Raw genomic sequence first — 19,842 nt, 5'->3', positions numbered from 1 at the left:
TAGAAGCTGGGAGCTTCTGCTCACTTTGGGGTGACCCTTTCCTCCTGCAGAGCCCCAGATCTCACAGAAGCATCCCAGGCCCCACACTGTCAGAGGAGTCAAAACCAGTTATATCCTTGATGGGATGGGCTCTTCCCCTGCACACCTAGCCAAGCAGATTCAGGAAATAGCATAGCTCTGTTTTGAAAAGGAAGAGATTAAAATCCAGAAAGGCCATCAGCCCATCCAGAGCCACCCAGTAGAGTCTTGCTGGCCTGTGGGTTTGCTGGGGCCCAAAGGGTCCCTCAGACTCCATCCCTGGGTAGCTCACCGGTGTGGTATCATCATGTGAGCGCTGGTAGCGCTTCCAGCGGCAGCCGTAGATGCCTGTGAGGCAGGAAAGGCACAGCTGTGGCTCATAGTACTGCAGAGGCTGGTGTCTCACCATACTCGTCCCCGCAGCCTTGGTGCCTGGCTCTCAAGCACCCATGGAGGCCCCCAGCTGGTCCTGTGGGAGGAAGAACAGAGCTATAAGGGAGGGGAAGGGCTAGGGGTCAGACCCAGTACTGCCCGTGCTACTGCAGCTTAAGTCCATGAGCGTCATCATCTGTCCAAAGGCCTGGAGTGATCCGGTCTCACCTGGCGCCAGGGCCACCCTTGCAGGTCCCCTGCCATCCGCACATGACCTTATCCTCCCTGCTTTTCCCTTTGAGTTGCATGGTCTCTTCCATGCTCCTCACACTTGCCCAGCATGCTGCTGTGCTTCCCCGACCTGGGTCGCCCCTTTCTTAGAAACCAGCATGGCTCCCTCCTTCCCCTCTTTTCAGGTATTTGCTCAAATGTCCTTTCTCCAACGAATCCAGTATCTTCTATAAAATGAACCCCTTTCCACACTCTCTAAGCTCCCTCACACATTCTGTTTTATTTTCTCAACCATGTTTTTAAGCACAATTTACTTTGCTTATTTTGTTTCTTGTCTGCCTATCCTATTATGTATTATAAAGGAAAAGATTTTGTCTATTTGATTTTCTGCCATATCCCCATAACTAAAGCAGAACCCAGCGATAGAGTAAGCTTTCAAAATAAATATTTTAAAATATATTATCTTAAAGCTGATATGCACTGAGCTCTTAACATACAGCAAGCACTGGGCAAATGCTTTATGTCCTGTCACTGTCCTACCTCATGTCTCAACCACCTGACATGGCAGGTATGGTGTCCCAAATCCATCTGATAGCTGAACAAACTGAGGCTCAGAGAAGAAAGAGCAATGCTTGGTCTGCTGTCACATACACACAGGCAGTGTTTCCGTCTCCAGGCCTGGGGCGCCCCACCAGGTGGGCCATCGGGGGCTAAGGGAGCAGTAGGAGATGTCTAATGGTTGAATTGCTGCTGTTTCTGCCCCCGTGTGACCTCTCCTGAGACCAGCAAGGTGACTTGGTCCTGTGACCAGGAGGAATCATATCCTATTTAAAGGACTCACATCTGGTTTTTGTTGTTGTTAGGTTTTTTGTTTGTTTATTTATTTGTTTGTTTTTTTGATACAGGGTCTCACCACTACACAGTTCAGGTTGGCCTTGAGCTCACTTTGTAGCCCAGGCTGGTTTTGAATTTGCAACAATTCTCTTAGCTCAGCTTCCCAAATGCTGGGTAGTTACGGAGAAAATTCCATGTTGTAGATGAGGAGCTCAAGCCCTAGTCTATGGGACTCCAGAACTCAAAGTCAGGTCCTATCCTAGACCCTGGTGACAATGGAAAGAGGGTAGACTTGGTGGTTTTCCAGGACAGTAAGGAGGTGATGAGCACTGCTCCAAGTGCTTTCCCTGCACCAGTGTTACCAACAACCTTAGGAAGGAAACAATATCAGTATCTTTTATTGAAATATAACTCATATGCCAGAAAGTTTACCCTTTTAGAATTCAGTTTTTGAGATATTCAATTTTTAGTACATTCACAAAGTCATACACCATTACCACTACTTAATTCCAAAATATCTCCATCAGCCCAACAAAGGTCCCATACCCCTCTCAGCAGTCCTGCCTCTCCTGGCCAGCCTACCCCTCAAGCTCTACAACTCTGAGCCACTTTCTGTCTTTACAGACGGGCCTAGTCTAGCAATTTCATATAAATGGAATCATGCACTATGTGGCCTTCTGTGTACTGCTTCTTCTTTTTTTGTCTTTTTCGTTTTTATTGGTACCAGGGATCGAACTCATGACTGCCTGCTTGCAAGGCAGGCGCTTATGCCGCTGAGCTAAATCCCCAGCCCCTGTGTACTGCTTCTTTCACTTAGTATTATGTTTTCAAAGCTCCAGGTTGCAGCATGTGTCAGGACTTCATTCATTTTATGGCCAAATAGTTTTCGGTTGTAAGGATATTCCTCATTTTGTTTATTCTTTCATCAGCTGAGAGACATTTTAGGTTGTTACCACTTTTTGGTTGTTATGAATAAGACTACTGCAAATGTGCTTTTGTGTAGACATATCTTTTCATTTCTCCTGGATATATTCTTTGTGGTAGATTTGTGGGGTCCTATGGTAACTCTTATATTTGACATTTTGAAGAAGTAACAAACTATTTTCCAAAGTGGGCACACCATTTTACATTTCCAAAGTATGCTCATTACCATCTTCATTTGACAGATGAAAAGTCTGAAGCCCAAGTTGGGCACAGTCGATTAAGACTGCAGTCCCAGCACTGAGGAAGGCTGAGGCAGGGAGGACTGAAGTTTGAGTCCTACTTGGGCAACTTAGTGACTCTGTCTCCAAGTAAAAAATAGAAAAGGGTACTGTTATAGCTCACTCCTGGTGTTAAACTTAATCCTTAGTACCACGTACACACACACACACACACACACACACACACACACACACACGCACACAAGCTGAAGCACCAAAAGATTTAGCCACTTACGAAAGGTTGCCTGGCAGAGCCAGAATTCACACCCAGGGACCTTGCTCTAATGCAGGGGTTGGGAAACTATAACCCATGGGTTTGCAAATCTGACCTCCAGCCTATATTTTTATACAGCTTGAAAGCTAAAAATGGTTTTTACATTTTTAAATAGCTGGGAGACAAAATCAAAACAAGGATATCTACAACACAGGGAAATGGTATGAAATCTCAGTGGCCATAAATAACGCTTTATTGGACACACAGCCACAGCCAGTCATCTATGTCTTGTCTGCTTTAACTATAACTGCAGAGTTGAGTAGCTGCCACACAGACCATATGGCACACAAAGCCCAAAATACTCACTGTCTGGCCCTTTATAGGAGATGCTTGTCTCCTCTTGAAGCCAGTAGGCTCCAATGCTGCTGAGCTAGGGTGGTGACAGACACAGGAAAGGGAGCCTGAGGACAGCTCTGTGGTGTCAGGAGGGGGAGGACCTGCTTCCTGGAGGCAAAATGTCTTAAGCTGAGGCCTGGGAGCTGAGTTCTTGAGATGCCACGCTCTCAGGGCCCAAGCCACACCATATGAGCCTGCTGGGCTACAGGCCTGCTCACTACGCCCACCTCTGGGACTCATCCAGAACATCTGCTTATCTCCCACTCCCTCCCCTAATAACCCCACCAAATGCCCACCTCAGCCACAGATTACAGCCTCTAGGCCAGGAAGAAAGTACGTTAGGGGCTTGCTGGGAATACAGAATGACCAGGAGCCTGCTAATTGCTGAGAACTGTCTAGTGCAGTCTGCCCCAGTGGCTCCCCAGGGAGGCATGTACAGTACAGTTTCTGGGGGGCCTAGGGCTAGACCAAGCCAGGGCCCACGACAGTACAGAACAGGGACGCTGTTGCACTCAGCTTAGCTCCCACAGGGGCAGCATGATGGGGGTGCTGCCGCTGTGTGTGTGACACTCAGCTTTCTAAACTCCACAAACCCCAGGGAGCTTTGCATGCCTGTGTATGTATTCCTATATTCTCAGCCTTGCAGAGAGGGCAGAAGGCCAGAGCCCAAAGCCAATCAGCCATATCTCACTCTGCACCTCCAAGACTGGAGCTTCTACAGTCCCATCAGCCACCGCATCTGCCCCCACATCCCCAGGCAAAAAGGAGAAACCTGGATTCATTCTGCCCTGGCCACTAATTTGCTTTGTAGCAGGGCCACTCTGGGCTCTCCTGTGGGCCTCGGTCTTAGAGTCTTTCAAAGGAAATTACAACTTTGCTGCACCATGTATGGAACAACATAAAGTATATCACCACAAGGACCCCAGCTCAACAGGTGTAGGTTCTGGGACTAGAAACCCCCAGCCAGGCCACCTCATCTTCACATTCCTCTCCCAGGACTCCCTGACTCTGGCATAGATCCCCTTGTGTCCTCTGACACTGCCCCTCCCCCCGCAACCCCATCATCTCATCACACCAACCAGTAATGGAAATGCCACTTCAGTCTGAAAAGAGGGAAATGAAACTGCGAGTCACCCCTCAGCCAAGACTGGCTGGTTCTGGCTCTGGACACGTCTTCCTCCCAGCTGGATGCTCATCCTAGCCCTAACTCTTGGAGTTCCCATGGGAGGCAAACCTCTTTCTGTGTTCTCCCAGGGAGCACACCTCTTTCACTCTCAGGGAGCTGCCAAGGCACCCAGTCTCTGCCTCTGATGGAGACAACCAGACGCTCCTGCCCATCTCCAGGGAGTGTCAGCCAGGCTGGACAGACTCAGCTCCACCAGACTGACCCCCTCACCAGCCTAACCTGCATTAATACTCCTCCAGGTCCCTTATGGCTTTGCCCCCAGTCCCGCTCCCTGCCCTCCTGCAGCTGGCTTCTCTCCTCTATCACACACCCTTCCCTGGCAGCTGAAAGGAATATCTCTTTCTCCTCTCCCCTCCCTTTCCTTCCTTCTCTCATTTTGTTTTCTCTCTGTACTGGAAATAGAACCCAGAATCTTCCTATGGAGCTATATGTCCAATCCTTTTTATTTTGAGACAAGGTCTCCCTAAGTTGCTAAACTGATCAAGCTGGCAAGTTGGGCTCACACATGTGATCCTCCTGCCTCACCCTCCCACAGTGTGCTGGGATTACAGACATGTGCCACTGTGCCTGTCTTGGAGTAAACTTTTTACCAGCCACAGACCAGGATTGTCCCCTACCATTCCTCCCATCTGGCCATTTCAGAACTTGCTATCCCTTATCTGGTTAAATCCTCCTGATCCCACCCCTGCCCCTAATAACCTCTCTTGTGTCGCAGGTTGGTAGAGTCTTCCCAGCCTCCTGTAGCCCAACATGTGCCCTTGCACAGGAACACTATGTGTGCCCTGTTGACATTCCTGTGTTCCCCATGGGACAGCCTAATTATCACCATATCCACAGGGGCCAGCACAGGGCAGAAAGACTAGGTGCTACTAGGGGGCTGCTGGATGTTCTTTAGAGGAGGACCCAGGCGTCCTGTGAGCAGCTGTGTGGCTCAGACACTGGGCAGCTGACACTCAGAAATGACTCTGTACAACCTCCCTAGGCAACTTCCAGCCCTCTACTCCCTCCTCACTAATGGCATTACTTAACATCAATTGATTTCTCTAAGCCACCCCTCAGGGCTGCTGATACCAACTAAGTTCCTGAGAAATCCCTGCCAAGAACTCCTGCTGGCTCTGAGACAAAGGAAAGCCCGTCCCGGCTCAAAGTCCTGTTTTCAGTCTGAATTCTTAGCTCCCACCCTGAACTTGCACAGCCTCCTGTTGGCAGGGGAAAGGCTTTGAGGGGCCCATGCCAGAAAACAGCACAGGCAGGGTTGGGGGGAGGTGCTCCCATGTGGAGTTATCAGCCATTCACACCACTGGGATGTACCTGACCTACACCCCTCCTTCCTGTGACCACCACGCTGGGGGCCCTCATTGCCCCACTCTCTTTCCTGGGTGTGGAAAGAGTTTCAGGCCAGGTAAGAGGGGCTGAGTTTGTCTGGTCTTCCTCAGCTGTCTTGCCACGTGACTGTAGACCACTAATGCTGAGCCTATTTCATTCATCAAAGAATGGGCTGGATGGGGTGGCTCAAGTCTGGGCTGGGGTGCAGCTCAGTGGAAGTGTGTTTGCCTAGTATGCTAGAGGCCCTGCATTCAATTCCCAGCACAGCAAAAACAAAAACAAAAAACACAAAGTGCCAGAACCTGCAATAACAGGAATAAAAACTGATACTAGTTACAACATGAATGAATCTTGCAAACATTATACCAAGTGAAGGAAGCCAGTCATAGAAGGTTACGCATTAAATGGCTCCATTTATAGGAAATGTCCAGAATAGGCAAATATACCAGAAAATAATTAGTGAATGCCAGGGATGGGAGACTTAGGAAGTAGGGGTGACTTAATAGATATGGATCTTCTTCATGGAGTTATAAAAATGTTCTGGAATTATGGGGCTGGGGATTTAGCTCAGCGGCATAAGCGCCTGCCTTGCAAGCAGGCAGTCGTGAGTTCGATCCCTGGTACCGATAAAAACAAAAAAGACAAAAAAAAAAAAAAAAAAAAAGTTCTGGAATTACATTGTGGTGACATTTGTACAATTCAGTGAACATACTGAAAACCACTGAGTTGTGCAACTAAATTTTTTGCTCAATTTAAATTTTTTTCAATTTTTATTTTTTATTAGGACATGTTTGCAGTGTATAATGATTGCCTGCCTTGCCGGGAGTTGGTAATGCACATAACACAGCTCAGCTTTCTTCATCCCTTCCTTTCCTCCACCTTCCTCCATCTTTTTGTCCTCTTCCCATTTGTAAAAGATCTCTCCCTGTTTCCTATTACCTATTTTATTTTGCTCTTTATATTTTGGGTTTCTCATATAAGAGAAATCATGCGATATTTAAGCCTAAATGTCTGAATTATTTCACTTAACGTTAACCATAATGCATTCATTTTCCTACAAATTGCTCAAGTTTAACTTTCTTTATGGCACAGAAGTACTCCATCATGTATAGATACCACATTTTCTTTATCCATTCATCTGTTGATGGACATATACACTGTTCCCAAAATTTAGTGCTACTAAAATATGGGTATGAATGTATTACTGTAATATGGTATCTTTAAATCTTTTGTGCGTTTGTTTGTTTTTGGTACTGGGGATTGAACTCACAACCTCATGCTTGCCAGACAAGTGCTTATGCTGCTGAGCTAAGTCTCCAGCCCAGATGTCTTTATTTTTATTTTAGTTATTTATTTTTTGGTACCAGGTATAAATGCACAACCTTGCACTTGCCAGGCAAGTGAGCTATCCCCAGCCCCCTGATGTCTTTAATTCTTTCAGAAAGATACCCAGAGGGGAATTAGCTGGATTAAATGAAATTCAGTTTTAGTTTTCTGAGGCATCTCTGTACTGATTTACATAGTGGTTATACTAGTTTACATTCCTACCAATAATGTTCTTTTTCCCCTGCAACCTTAGTAGCATTTGTTATTGTTTTCTTGATGAAAATCATTTTTTCCGGAGTAAGACAGAAGAATTTCAGTATTGTTTTGACTTGCATGTCTCTAGTAGCTAGAGATGCTGAACATTTTTTCATGTACTTATTGGCCATCTGTATTTCTTCTGAGAAATGTCTATTCATGTCAGTTCACCATTTTTGATTGGGATTTTTATTTGGGGAGGGTCTAATTTTTTTTTGCATTCTTTGTATATTATAGATAGTACTTCTCTGCTAGATGAGTTGCTGGCAAAATTTCTTCCCCTCATTCTTCAGGATTATTTTGTTAGTTGGTTCTTGGCTGTGCAAAAAACCCTTTTAATCTGATATGATCCCATTTGTTTATCTTCAATACATTCTTGCAACTGAGGTTTTGTTTGGAAAGTCTTTGCCTATAACTAAGTCTTGAGAGTTTTGCCTATTTTATCTTCTGTTTTTTCTTTTCTGTTTTAGTCTTTAGATCCTTGACCTATCTTGATTTTAGTTTAGCACATAGTGATTTATATGGCTCCAGAGTCAGTCTTCTGTATGTGGATAGCTAGTTTCCCCAGCACATTTATTAAGGAGTATAGCTTTCCTCCAGTATATATTTTTGGTACTTTTGTCAAAAATCAGATACCTGAATTGCCTGGGGTTGTTTCTGCACCCTGTATTCTAATTCACAGTACCATACTGTTTTTACTGCTGTAATTTTGTAAACAGTATAATTTAAAATATCACATTGCAATACCTGTTGCTTTGGTCTTATTACCCAGGACTGCTTTTGCTATTCTGGGTTTCTTCTGGCTCTATGAGAATTTTAGGATTGTTTTCTCTAGTTCTGTGAGGAATGCTGCTGGTATTTTTTACTAGAATTACATCAAATCAGCTTTGGAAATATGACCATATTTGGTTCTACCTCTTCAGAAACAGGGGACATCTTTTCTTTTTCTAATGTCCTCTTTAATCTTCTTTCTCAGAGTGTACTGCAGTTTTTGTTGTAAAAGGTCTTTTGCGTTTTTGGTCAGGTTAATTCCAATGTATTTAACTTTTTCATTGATGCTATTGTGAGTGGCATTGTTTTCCTAATTTTTTCTCAGTGAGTTCATTATTAGTGTATGGGAATGCTACAGATTTTTGTTTGTTGATTTTGTATCCTGCTACATTACTGAATTTGGTTATTAATTCTAGGAGTCTTTTGGTGGTTGATGTTGTTTGCAAATAATGATAACTTACCTTCTCTCTTCTACATTTATGTCTTTCTCTTGCCTGACTGTCCAGACTAATGTTCCAACTTCTATATTCAACAGGCATGGTGATAGTAGACACCCCAGTCCTATTTCTGATTTTAGAGGGAAAGCTTTCAATTTTGCGACATTTAATATGATGTTGGTAGTAGGTTTGTCATAAGTGGTTTTTATCAGTTTGAGATAAGGTCCTTCTGTACCTATTTTCTGCAGGTTTTTAATCACAAACAGATATTGGGCTTTGTCAAAGGCTTTTTCTGCATTTATTAGAGATGATCGTGTCACTTTTGTAATATATTTACTGATTTACATGTTGAACCATCACTGCATCCCTGGGATGAAACCTACTTGGTTATGATGTATGATCTTTTTGATGGTTTGTTGCATTTTGTTTGCCAGTATCTTGTTGAGAACTTTTCCATCTGTGTTCATTAAAGAGATAGGTTTATAGCTCTCTGTCTCTCTCTGTTGTTGAGGCAGTCACTATGTAATTGAGGCTTGCCTTGAACTCATGGAGATTCTTTTGCCTCAGTCTCCCAAGTGCTGGGATTACAGATATGTAGCTCCATACCTTGCTTACTTCTCCTTCTCGGTTGGATCTGTGTCTGATTTTGGAATCAGGGTAATGCTAGCTTCCAGTTATGACCTTGACAGTACTCTTTCCCTTTCACTTTCATTTAAGAATTTGATGAAGTTTTGGCATTGGATCTCCCTCAAAGTTCTTACAGAATTCAGCAGTGAGTCCACAGGACCTAGGCTTTTCTTAGTTGGTAATTTTCTTTTTTAAATCACTGCTTTAATTTCATTTCCTGTTATTTGATACCACATACACTGGACTTGTGGTTCTACAAATGTCAAGTAATGAAGTAGCAAACTGAAGGAAGAGGTGAGGAGAGTATTTATTGGGCATGAGAAGAAGGAGACAGCACCTGGATTTCCAAGAGGAGCCCCTGGTGGGGTGGCTGCTTGGCCTCACAATTTATTTATTTTACTTTATTTTCTACTTTTGTTTAAATATTACCCTTTACTATATGCTTTCATTCTAGTTGCTAAATTCTAAAGTAGCAATATTGAGCTAAAAACAATCAAAACAATCATAGGTTTAATCTTTGGAAGAAAGTGTCCTTTTATGGAAGTTTGGAATTACTGCATAATTTCTCTGTATAGCAGACATTAGAAAACAGAGTTATTCCTCTTCAACCTGAAAAAAGCTGGTTAAATGGAATACTCTCCTGGGCCTCACAATTTAGAATGACTTACAGGCAAGTAGGGTACCGAAAATGCTTAACTATTTTGTGGGCATCTATCACTGGTATCTCTGTGAAGTTTTAAAAAAGCTGACGGGAACTCAGGCTCTCTAACCCAGTTCTTTCACTTAGTGTTTCCAGAAGGTGGGATCCTAAAAACAAAACAAACTAGCTATTTCACATTATAGCATCCTCCAAAATTCCTAAGGAAGGGCCAGACTATATTTCATTTTAAAGAAAGTTCTGTGTATTTTAAATTTCTCAACATTCAAGAGTTTGGTTGGTGGTGGTGCCTCTCTTTGAGAGAGAGGGGTCACATTCCATGCTGCCTGAGGAATGTTCATTCCTGGTCAAAGTTCAAGTTCACTGTCCATTCTTACTTTTATCAGTATGGCTGGTCATCCTACTCTGTCTCAGGCCCATCCACTAGCTAGGTGTCTTATTCATAAGCTAACTAAATAAACTATATTCTACAATTGGATTAATTAGGGTTTTTATGTCTTTTTGGTTCAGTTTTGCAAATTTGTATGTATGTAGGCATCTATTCATTTCTTCTGAATTCTTCAACTTACTGCAGTACAGGTTCTCAAAATTACTAATAATCTTCTGGACTTTTCAGTGTCCATTGTGATTTCACCTTTTTTTTATTTCTGATTACATTGATTTGTGTCTTTCTTTTCCTTGGTAAGATTGGCCAAGAGTTTATCTACTTTCTTAGTTCTTTCAAAGAACCACATCTTACATTCACTGATTTTTTTGTTTGTTTGTTTTTGGGTCTCAATTTCATTAATTTCTGCTCTGATCTTTATTCATTTTTTTTTAATTTTAAAGATAGTAAAATACAACAAAACAAGACAGAACTAAGCCAATCAAGACAATGCAGCAAAATTGGTACAGAACTTCAGTCTGCTCTGATCCTTGTAATTTCTTTCCTTGCACTAGATTTGGATTTGGATTGTTCTTGTTTTTCCAGACCTGTGAGGTGCATCATTAGGTTCTATATTTGAGCTTGCTTGGTTTTTCTAGCATGGGTATTCACAGTTATAAATTTCCCTCTCAGGAGTCCTTTCATTGTGTCCCATAGCTTCTCATTTGTACTAACATTATCACTTGATGCTAGGAACTGTCTAATTTTTGCCTTGATTTCTTCTGTGATCCACTGATTATCCAAGAGGCCTTTACTTAATTTTCATGAATTTGCATACTGCATGTGGTTTCTCTTCCCATTGATTTCTAGTTTCATTGTGCTATGATCTGATAATATGCAAAGGATAATATCAATTTTTTTGCATGCTTTATTGGCTAGTATATAGTCTATTTTGGAGAATGTTCTGGTACTGCTGAGAAGCATGTATATTCTGTTGTTGAGTGGAACACTCTAGATATCTACTAAGTTCATTTGTTTGAAAGTTTGGTTCAACTTTAATAATTCTTTGTTAATTTTTTTGCCTGGTTAATCCATCTACTTGTCACAGTGGAATATTGAATTATTCATCTCTAATTGTGTTGATCTATTTGATCTTTTTTGTGTAGTAGTGTTTGTTTTATGAAGTTGGGTATATGGTTTTTGGTGCATATATGTTTATAATTGTTATCATTTCTGTTGAATTGTTCCTGTAATCAATAACGGTGAACTTCTTTGTCTCTTCTGATCAGTTTTGGCCTGAAGTTTGCTTTGTCTGGAAATAGAATAGCTACTCTTGCTTGTTTCTGGGTTCCTAATGAATGGACTATTGCTTTTGATCCTTTGATTTTTTCACTCCATAAATGTTTTTCTGGGTTAAATGTATTTCTTGTATACAGCATACTGTTGGATTTTGTTTCTCGATTCATTCTTCAAGTCTATGTCATTTGATTGGGGAATTAAGACTATTCACATTGAGAGTTTTTACTGACTTATCCTGCCACTGCATTATTTTTCCTGATGCTAATTCCCCTTTCTCTCTTCTAGTTACCTGCTTACCTTGCCTATTGTATTCATTTAAGCCTTTTGTCACTGTAAGCTTCATTATCTCTTTTCTTGAAAATATTTTGGAGTGTTGGCTTGGTAGTCACATTTTCTTTAGGTACTCTTTTTCATGGAACTGTCTTCACCAATTTTGAAAGATAGTTTTGCAGGATATGTATCTGGATAGGAAGGCATTTTGTTTTACAGCTTAAAACATTTTCCTTCAAGCTTCTTTGGCCTCTAAGGTTTAAGAAGTTTGCTATAAGTCTGCTATAATGAGTTTACCTTTATAAGTGATCTGCTTCTTTTCCTTAAAAGCTTTTAATATTTGTTCCTCATATTGGGCTTCTGGGATTTTGACCAGTTAAGGAAGATTAAGACATAATTGGCCTCCTCTGTGGGCACAAAGGACAATGGCACCACTTGGGGATGAAGGTATGTTGCAGGTTCCAGGGAAAACTTAATACAGCTGAGATTAAGTTGTCTACTTGAGCATGTATTAATAGGTAATATGGGCAGATGAATCTTGTATTACTTTAATTATTTATATCTATGTCCATATGAATAGGGAAGATGAGCCAGAGGCTCAGGGCTCCTCTGCCTGTGAGAAGCAAGAACCCCCTGGATTCCCTTATGCTAAGCTAAACTGTGTCTCATTTTCATTCACCCTTGGGTCAGGGGAACAAACTAGTAGCAGGACTAGGTCCCCACAGTCTTGGAGGAGTGGGCTGGTTCCCCGTAGGTGGCAGCTGGGGCAGGGACCTGGGACTAGTGGACAGGCTAGTCCCCCACAGACTATGATGTGTTGTGGGGAGTTTCTTTTCTGATTGTGGCTATTTGAGGTTCTATATGCCTCACTTATCTGTATTTTTTTCACATACTGAAAAAGCTTTTCACCATATTTAAAAAGCTATTTATTATTTGCATAAACAGGTTTTTATATCACTAATGCTGTCTTCTGATATTTCACTAATTCCAATTAATCTTAATCTTTTTCCATCATCTAGCAGATGTTGGATTCATTTGTCATATTTTCTTAATGTATTTAAGGTATGTCGAAATAACTGGACAGTGGGACTGGGGATTTAGCTCAGCAGCATAAGCGCCTGCCTTGCAAGCGCATGATTGTGAGTTCAATCCCAGGTACCAATAAATAAAATAACTGGACACTTCTCCCAGTCCTATTTTCTATTTCTGACACACTGTCCTCACACTGGTCACTTTTGCTACCCATAATTTCAACAGGATTTTAATTTCCTGAGTTTCCCTTTGGCACTTTTTCATAGACTCTAATTCTTTGCTAAATTGGTCATTCATGTTTTCTATCATTTTGTTTAGCTCTGTTAGATTTTCATTATGTCTTCCTATAAACCCACTGATTATCTTGTTTATTAGGTCCACTTTATTTATTTATATCTTCTTTGAGTTCACTGAGTACCTTATTGGTCTGTTTTTTAAAATCTGCTGTTATCTTTTTGAATAATCTGGCTATGTGGCTTTTTAATTCTACCTTTCCATTCCCCACGAATCAGCTTGCAGGAGCAGGGTGGAGAGTTTTTGTAGGCATGTTGTTACTTCATCCTCTCATGTTTCTGTTGGGTTTTGTTTATTTTTTGTGCTGAGGTTTGTGGGTTGATTATAGCGGTAGACTTCATTGCTACCTTGGAGACTTCTTTAGTTAGTGTCTGCTTTTCAGTGATGCACTCTAGACGTGGCTAACTATAGGCTCTCCTCTCTGTTTATTTGGGATGGGAAGTTGCAGTATACTTGGTCCAGCACCCAGTTCTCTGGGAAAGGGACAAAGTATTATTAATGACACAATGGTAATCCTAATATTGGTATACAGAAAAAACTAATTAATAGCAATAATTGTGCCACTTTGGCAATGGCAATACAATCATCCACAATAATACAGTCAAAGACAAACTGGTTACTGATAAACTCTAATAACCAACAATGTAGAATCCTTAACCACAGAAAAGAGATCTGTAATTATACTGTAAACCCTAAGACAAACCAAACATTGACATACACTAAATATCTACTAAATGCAACAACTAAACTTCTACTAACCATAGAATAGTATTCAACAGTAATAGTATAGCATTAGCTATCTAAAGATTCATAAAGCTTAAATGGTTATACTAGTAAAGATAAAAGGGGTGGAAAATTGGAGGGTAAAAACAATAAAATTTGAAACATTAATCAATGGAAGACGAGATTGAGGAGAAAAAAGTAAAATAGAGGTTCCTATTGAGTAGTAAAAGGAAATTAACATATTAGATTGAAGTAAAGGGAAAAAAACAATTAAAGAAGAAAAAAGAAAAAACGATGCAGAGATTCCATCTCATTCCAGAAAAAATGGCTATTATCAAGAAATCGATCAATAGGGCCAGGGATTTAGCTCAGTGGTGTAAGTTCCTGCCTGGCAAGTGCAAGGTATTGAGTTTGATCCCTGATACAAAAAAAAAAAAAAAAGAGAAATCAATCAATCAATAACAAATGCTGGTGTGGATGTGGGAAAAAAGGAACTCTTCTCCACTATTGGTGAGAATGTAGACTGGTGCAACCACTGTGGAATCACTGTGGAGATTCCTCAAAAAACTAAGATTCAAAGTCCCATCTGACCCAGCTATTCTCCTTCTTGGTATCTCCCCAAAAGAATTAAAAGCATTTCGTGGATATATATTCACACTCATGTTCCTAGCAGCAGTTTGTAATAGCTAACTCTTGGAAACAACCCAAATGCTCATCAACTGATAAATGGATAAAAAAAAGATTTTTTATACAATGGAGTACTACTCAGTCATAATGATAAATTTAAAACATTTATAGTTAAATGAATGAACCTTGAGACTATACTCTAAAATGAAATAAATTGGACAAATATGTATAAATATCACAATGTCTCTCTGGTGTGAAAAACTGAAAAGTATAAATAAGAACCAAAATATATAACATATATTGTGAAATAGTAAGAAATTGTTCAAAAGGAAAGGGGAACTAGGACAGGGGAGGAGGAAAGGAAGGAAGGGAAAAGAGAAAATGAGAAAAGGATAAAATGAAAACAAATCTTTGTAAATAAGGAGGGGAAAAAAGGTTGAAGGGAGGGGAGGGAAATGGGGAAGAAAAGAAGAATCAAGATATAACATGTGCAGGTACAAATTTCCTATGACAAATGTGATCTTTATGTATATCTAAATGGCACCAATAAACTTAACAGTAATAAACAGAGTGCAAAATTTACAAAAATAGGGGGCTGAGGATTTAGCTCAGCGGCATAAGTGCTTGCTTTGTAAGCCCGTGGTCCTGAGTTCGATCCCTGGTACCAACAAAAAAAAATTTTTTTTTTTGTCTTTTTCCTTTTTATCGGTACCAGGGATCGAACTCATGACTGCCTGCTTGCAAGGCAGGCGCTTATGCTGCTGAGCTAAATCCCCAGGCCCCCCCCCCAAATTTTTTTAAACAAGGAAATAATAAAGTTAAAAGAAGAAATGGAAGAGAAAAAGAGGGAAAACTCCAAACCTCAGAAAACTAATGAAGGAAATTTTAAAAAAGAGTAAGTATCCCATTGTATTTTTAAGAGAGTAGTTTCTTTTCAGGATCCGCAGTCTTAGAAGTTCAGCAGCTCACAATTTTTTCTGCCTAGCTATAGGTTTGTGAAGTAACCCCCCACACACTCCAAAGGACTCTCTGTACATATGCCCCAGATTGTAGCAACTACCCAAGGCAAGATATACGCTTCCTCAAGGTGGTAAACAAGGAAAGCAATCGGATAACTGGGATCTGCTAAGTGTAGACCATGAGATGGGGAGTCAGGCAGACTGGTGGACTTAATTGCCTGTGCTTTCAGATCCAGCTGCCTCTGAAAGCCACACTCACCTGGCCTGGTTTCTCACTACAGAGGGTGGAACCCATATCCTTCCAGCCCTAAGCTTAAACTTCTCCAGGGAGACTGTCTAGTCTGCACTCTCGATACAGCTCTCCCCCAGGGCTATCTCTCATCCAGTCACTGTGGAAAGGTAACAGTGGGCACCCTGAAGTTGAGTTGTTCCATAGTTATTCCATGTCTCAGTCTTAAGCAATTAATCTTTTCCCAAAATAGCACCTGATTATGTACTCTCTGGCAACATGGCAAGCACTGCACTGGGTTTCATTTCCAACTCTAGCCTTCTGTGAAGAAGTCACTAGTGGAGTAAAACCCCATGCTGTTTTTATAGTTAAGTAACTATGGGCTATTGCTGATGATCAGGTTTATAGTATCTCCCCAGATCTGCCAACCCTCCAGGCTTAGCTTGTCTCCCTGGGCATTGGTCTTGTTTACAATCAAGTCTGTCCAATGTTTGGTGCCACTGCTTCACTGTGCCAAGGGGAAACAAAACATAGAGCTGGCTCAGAGTTAGTGTATGGCTGTGGCCAGGGCATTGAGTCCATGGGCATGGAGCTGGTTGGGAATAATATGTAGATCTATTGTCAACTGCCACGAGGGCACAGCTTTGTTGTCATTTGCAGTGGGGATAGGCTCCCACAAAATGCAATTTAAAATGAATGAATTGTGTAGTATGCAGATTTTATCTCAGTAAGACTTTTTAAAAAATGTATCCAAATCTGGAAGTCAACTGAAGATTATCTCACTATTGTTAAGGTATGTAAGACCATTGATAGCTACACCAAAAGAGACAATGGCCTGGAGGTCTTGGTATTACCTTTGCCCCTTCCCTTTATCCTTACCCAGACTGGGGTCTCCAGGACCTCAGATTTGCAAAGCTACTCTGTTCCCTCAAGGAACTCTTTTGCTCAAATTAAGCTGAATTTTTTCCCTGTTGTTTGCAAGGCCTGGTACAAGGAGATAAACTATGTTTTCAGTTCTCAGCAAGTTTTAAATACTCAACTATAGTGTTCCACAAATGGCGGAATCAACAGATGTACAGTGTTACCATTAGTAGTCACAGCAGTTACTGTTTATTGTGCAACCACTTACTTGCTAGAAGGGAATGGAAAGGTACTGCCATGCTGAACTTTGCACATGGCTTACCTCCTGATGACAACCTTACCAATGGAGGCCACTAGCCTTATGCATTTTTTTTTTTTTTTTGTCTTTTTTTGAGACAGGGTCTCACTGTGCAGTTCAGGCTGGCCTTGAGCTCATTTTGTAGCCCAGGCTGGTCTCGAACTCACAACAATCCTCCCACCTAGCCTTCCAAGTGCTGGGATTACAGGTGTGAGCCACCAAGCCCGGCCACACCAGCCTTATGCTACAGATTAAAAACACTGGCCAGAGTAAATGGACAAACAAACTGTGGTACATCTGCCCAGTGACATATTACTCAATAATGAAATGATCCATTAAGCCACAAAAAGACACAGAGGGAGCCAGATATAGTGGTGCATGCCTGTAATCCCAGCACTCTAGAAAGCTGAGGCAGAAGGGTGGCAGATTAAGTCTGTCCTGGGAAACTTGGCAAGACCCTGTGTTAAAACAAACAAAAAAACAAAATAAAATAAAAAGGGGCTGAGGATGCTGCTCCTCAGTGTGCAGGCCCTAGGTTCCATCTCTTGCACTGAAGAAAAAAAAGGACACAGAGGAAACTTGGAGGCATATTGCTAAGTGACGGAAGCCAATCTGAAAGGCCACATACTGTATTATTCTAACTATATGACATTCTAGAAAAGGCAAAACTACGAGCAGCAAAAAGATCAGTGTCTGCCGGGGATCAGGGGGAGGAAGGGAGAAATAGGGTGGAAACTGGGAGTTTTGCAGAGCAGCTAAACTATTTCGTATGAGCCAGTAATACAAAGACTGTCATCACACATTTTTCAAACCCCATAGAATGCGCAAGGTAAAGTGAGCCCTAAGGTAAATTATGGACTTACTTAGTAAAAATGTATCAGTTCATTAATTATAACAAATGTATTGATATAAAATATAAAGAACAAGGGAAACTATGGGGTGGGGAAAGGCAGTGAGGGAAAGTATTGGGGACTCTGTACTTGCTAATCAAAGTTTAAATCTAAAACTCATCTTCTAAAGAGTTTACTAATTAAATTAAATTAAATATATACATAATACCCAGGAAGTTAAATGATCCATATAAGGCCAAACAGCTAACCATGGAAGAGGATTTGAACCCAGGGAGGTTGACTAAAGCTCAGACTTCCATGGCAGCAGCCCCGAGGAGAGGGTCTGCCCACATTCCCACCCTCTGCCACCTCTTTGCCGGCTAGAGCATCTATGGAACTGGGAACCGCTTGCTCCCAAAGGGAGACAGACAGTGTGTTGTTTTGGTTGGCAGAGGGTGTTTGCAGGCAGGGAGCGAGCATTTCCAGGATCTGGGAGGAAGAGGAAAACCACTGAGGTGTTAGGGCCGGGGGAGCCAAGACCTGACGTCTTCCGGCACCAGGCCAGCCAGTGCCTGAAGAAGGGGGGAAGTGTGGAGGATACACTCCCTTCTTCTTGGCTTTGGCTGCTCTCACTGGGGCCTCAACTCCAGCTAGGCTGATGGCCAGAGGCTGAGCTCAGCCACTGCTGGGTGGGGTGACTTCCATACAGCCTTGGTATCACAGGAGAGCTTCAACACCTTGAGTGATCTCCACAGGGACCTTTCCAGTACTCAGCTTCTAACGCCTTTAGCCAACCGCTTTCTCCTCTCCCTTAGGTGCAAAGTGGGGAGGAAGCTGCTGCAGGAGGTCCAGAGCACAGAGCGCCCAGTCCCTGCTGCTCTGCGGATCCTACATTCCCATGGCCATGTCACTGGAGTCCTGGCAGTACCCCCACTGTCTTGGTACCCATTTCAAAGCCTGGATGAAAACTGTAGGAATGCCTGCAACATGATTAGGGGCCTGGACAGCCTGAGGTCCCTGTTATCTTTACTAGTGACCAAGGTATAGGTATGTTATAGTCCAAATAACTCACAAGAGCAGTGATCCACACTTCACTTGGAGCACACCTCAGATATCTGGACTTGGGGATACAGCCTGGGAATATAACTAGTCCCCTCTGTGGTCCTTGCTCACTGCTGTGGTGGACCACTGGTCTCCCTCAGGGTGACAAGAAAGCCTGGAGCCTGAGTCCCTGTGTCTGTCCTCTGGCAAGCCCTCCTGATCTCAGCACAAGAAAATCCTTTCCAAGAAGCCTCTCTGATGGGTCAGGGTTGGTCTCTGCTGGGTCCCAAGGCTCCAAGTTTCCTCAGATTTCGGCACTAACCTACTGAGGGGTGGAGACTTTCTAGAGAGGTTGGAAGGCTAGCAGAATTCAGAAATAAGGAGGGATTTGGTACATAAAGGGGAGAGAGAAGTATGTTCCAGGTAAGAGGACTGCATAGAGCAGGCCGCAGAGGCCAGCAGAGGGTCTGCTCCTGGGGCAGAAGGGGTTGTGGCCACCTAGGGAAGCCTGTTTGAGTTGCATGTGGTGGCTGTGGTGGGGCGTGCTGCCAACAAGCACCACCTCCCTCACCCCTGCCGCCTCCAAGGGCAGCAGGGCATCTCCCAAGCAGCTCACCAACTGGGCCATTTCCCAAAAGAAAACAAGCTCAAATCTCTAAAACAAATCTCTGGCCACAGGCCTAGAACTAGAGGTGGGGGATAGTGCTGATTCTGGGATTTCCCACTTCCTCAGGCTTGTAAAAATTCTACCCAGAGAACTGTGGAGCCTAGCAATCTCAGACTCTGCACTATTGCTCTCCAGCTATCTGTGGTTAGCTCTTTGGGAGCACCCACAGATTTCAGACTTTCTCACTGCATGACTTCATTAACAACTGGACTCTAGAGACCTACGCTGTCACCATCTCACTTTGTGACCTCAGCTAACTAAGTTGCTCCACCTCTCAGGGCCTCAGAGAAAGCCTTAGATCTTAATGAAATCATCAGAGAAGGTAGCCAGACCCAGGGCAGAAAAGAAATCCCTGAGGCAGCTGCAGTGGGAAGGAGACAGGTGATTCCACCTGGCTTCAGTGATGAAAAAGCCAGGTACAAGCACCCCTGTCACACTTGCTCAGTGTTTGGAGAAAAGTTAATGGGCAGGACTGAAAGCCAGAGCCATTGAAGA

At 42.5% G+C, this 19,842-nt stretch overlaps 1 protein-coding gene across 5 annotated transcripts in view; it reads right to left on the bottom strand.

Annotated features, from left to right (window-relative positions):
• Positions 1-19,842, bottom strand: part of Gdpd5 (glycerophosphodiester phosphodiesterase domain containing 5) — a 95,736-nt gene that overhangs the window by 40,498 nt on the left and 35,396 nt on the right. For 4 of the 5 annotated variants that reach the window (XM_063256484.1, XM_063256483.1, XM_005000720.4 and 1 more), the window contains one exon: positions 311-487. In XM_063256484.1, the coding sequence (XP_063112554.1) occupies positions 311-427 (117 nt within the window). In that variant the 5' untranslated portion in view covers positions 428-487. Of the gene's footprint in view, positions 1-310; positions 488-19,842 lie in introns of those variants that run through there. The other variant, XM_063256486.1, reaches the window with a different exon arrangement.

This window comes from Cavia porcellus, unplaced genomic scaffold (genome assembly GCF_034190915.1).
Source record: "Cavia porcellus strain 051 isolate PalLab524CR breed Dunkin Hartley unplaced genomic scaffold, mCavPor4.1 scaffold_9, whole genome shotgun sequence".
Classification (NCBI taxonomy): domain Eukaryota; kingdom Metazoa; phylum Chordata; class Mammalia; order Rodentia; family Caviidae; genus Cavia; species Cavia porcellus.
The sequence above is the reverse complement of the archived record's forward strand: the minus strand, read 5'-3'. Positions and strand labels throughout refer to the sequence as shown.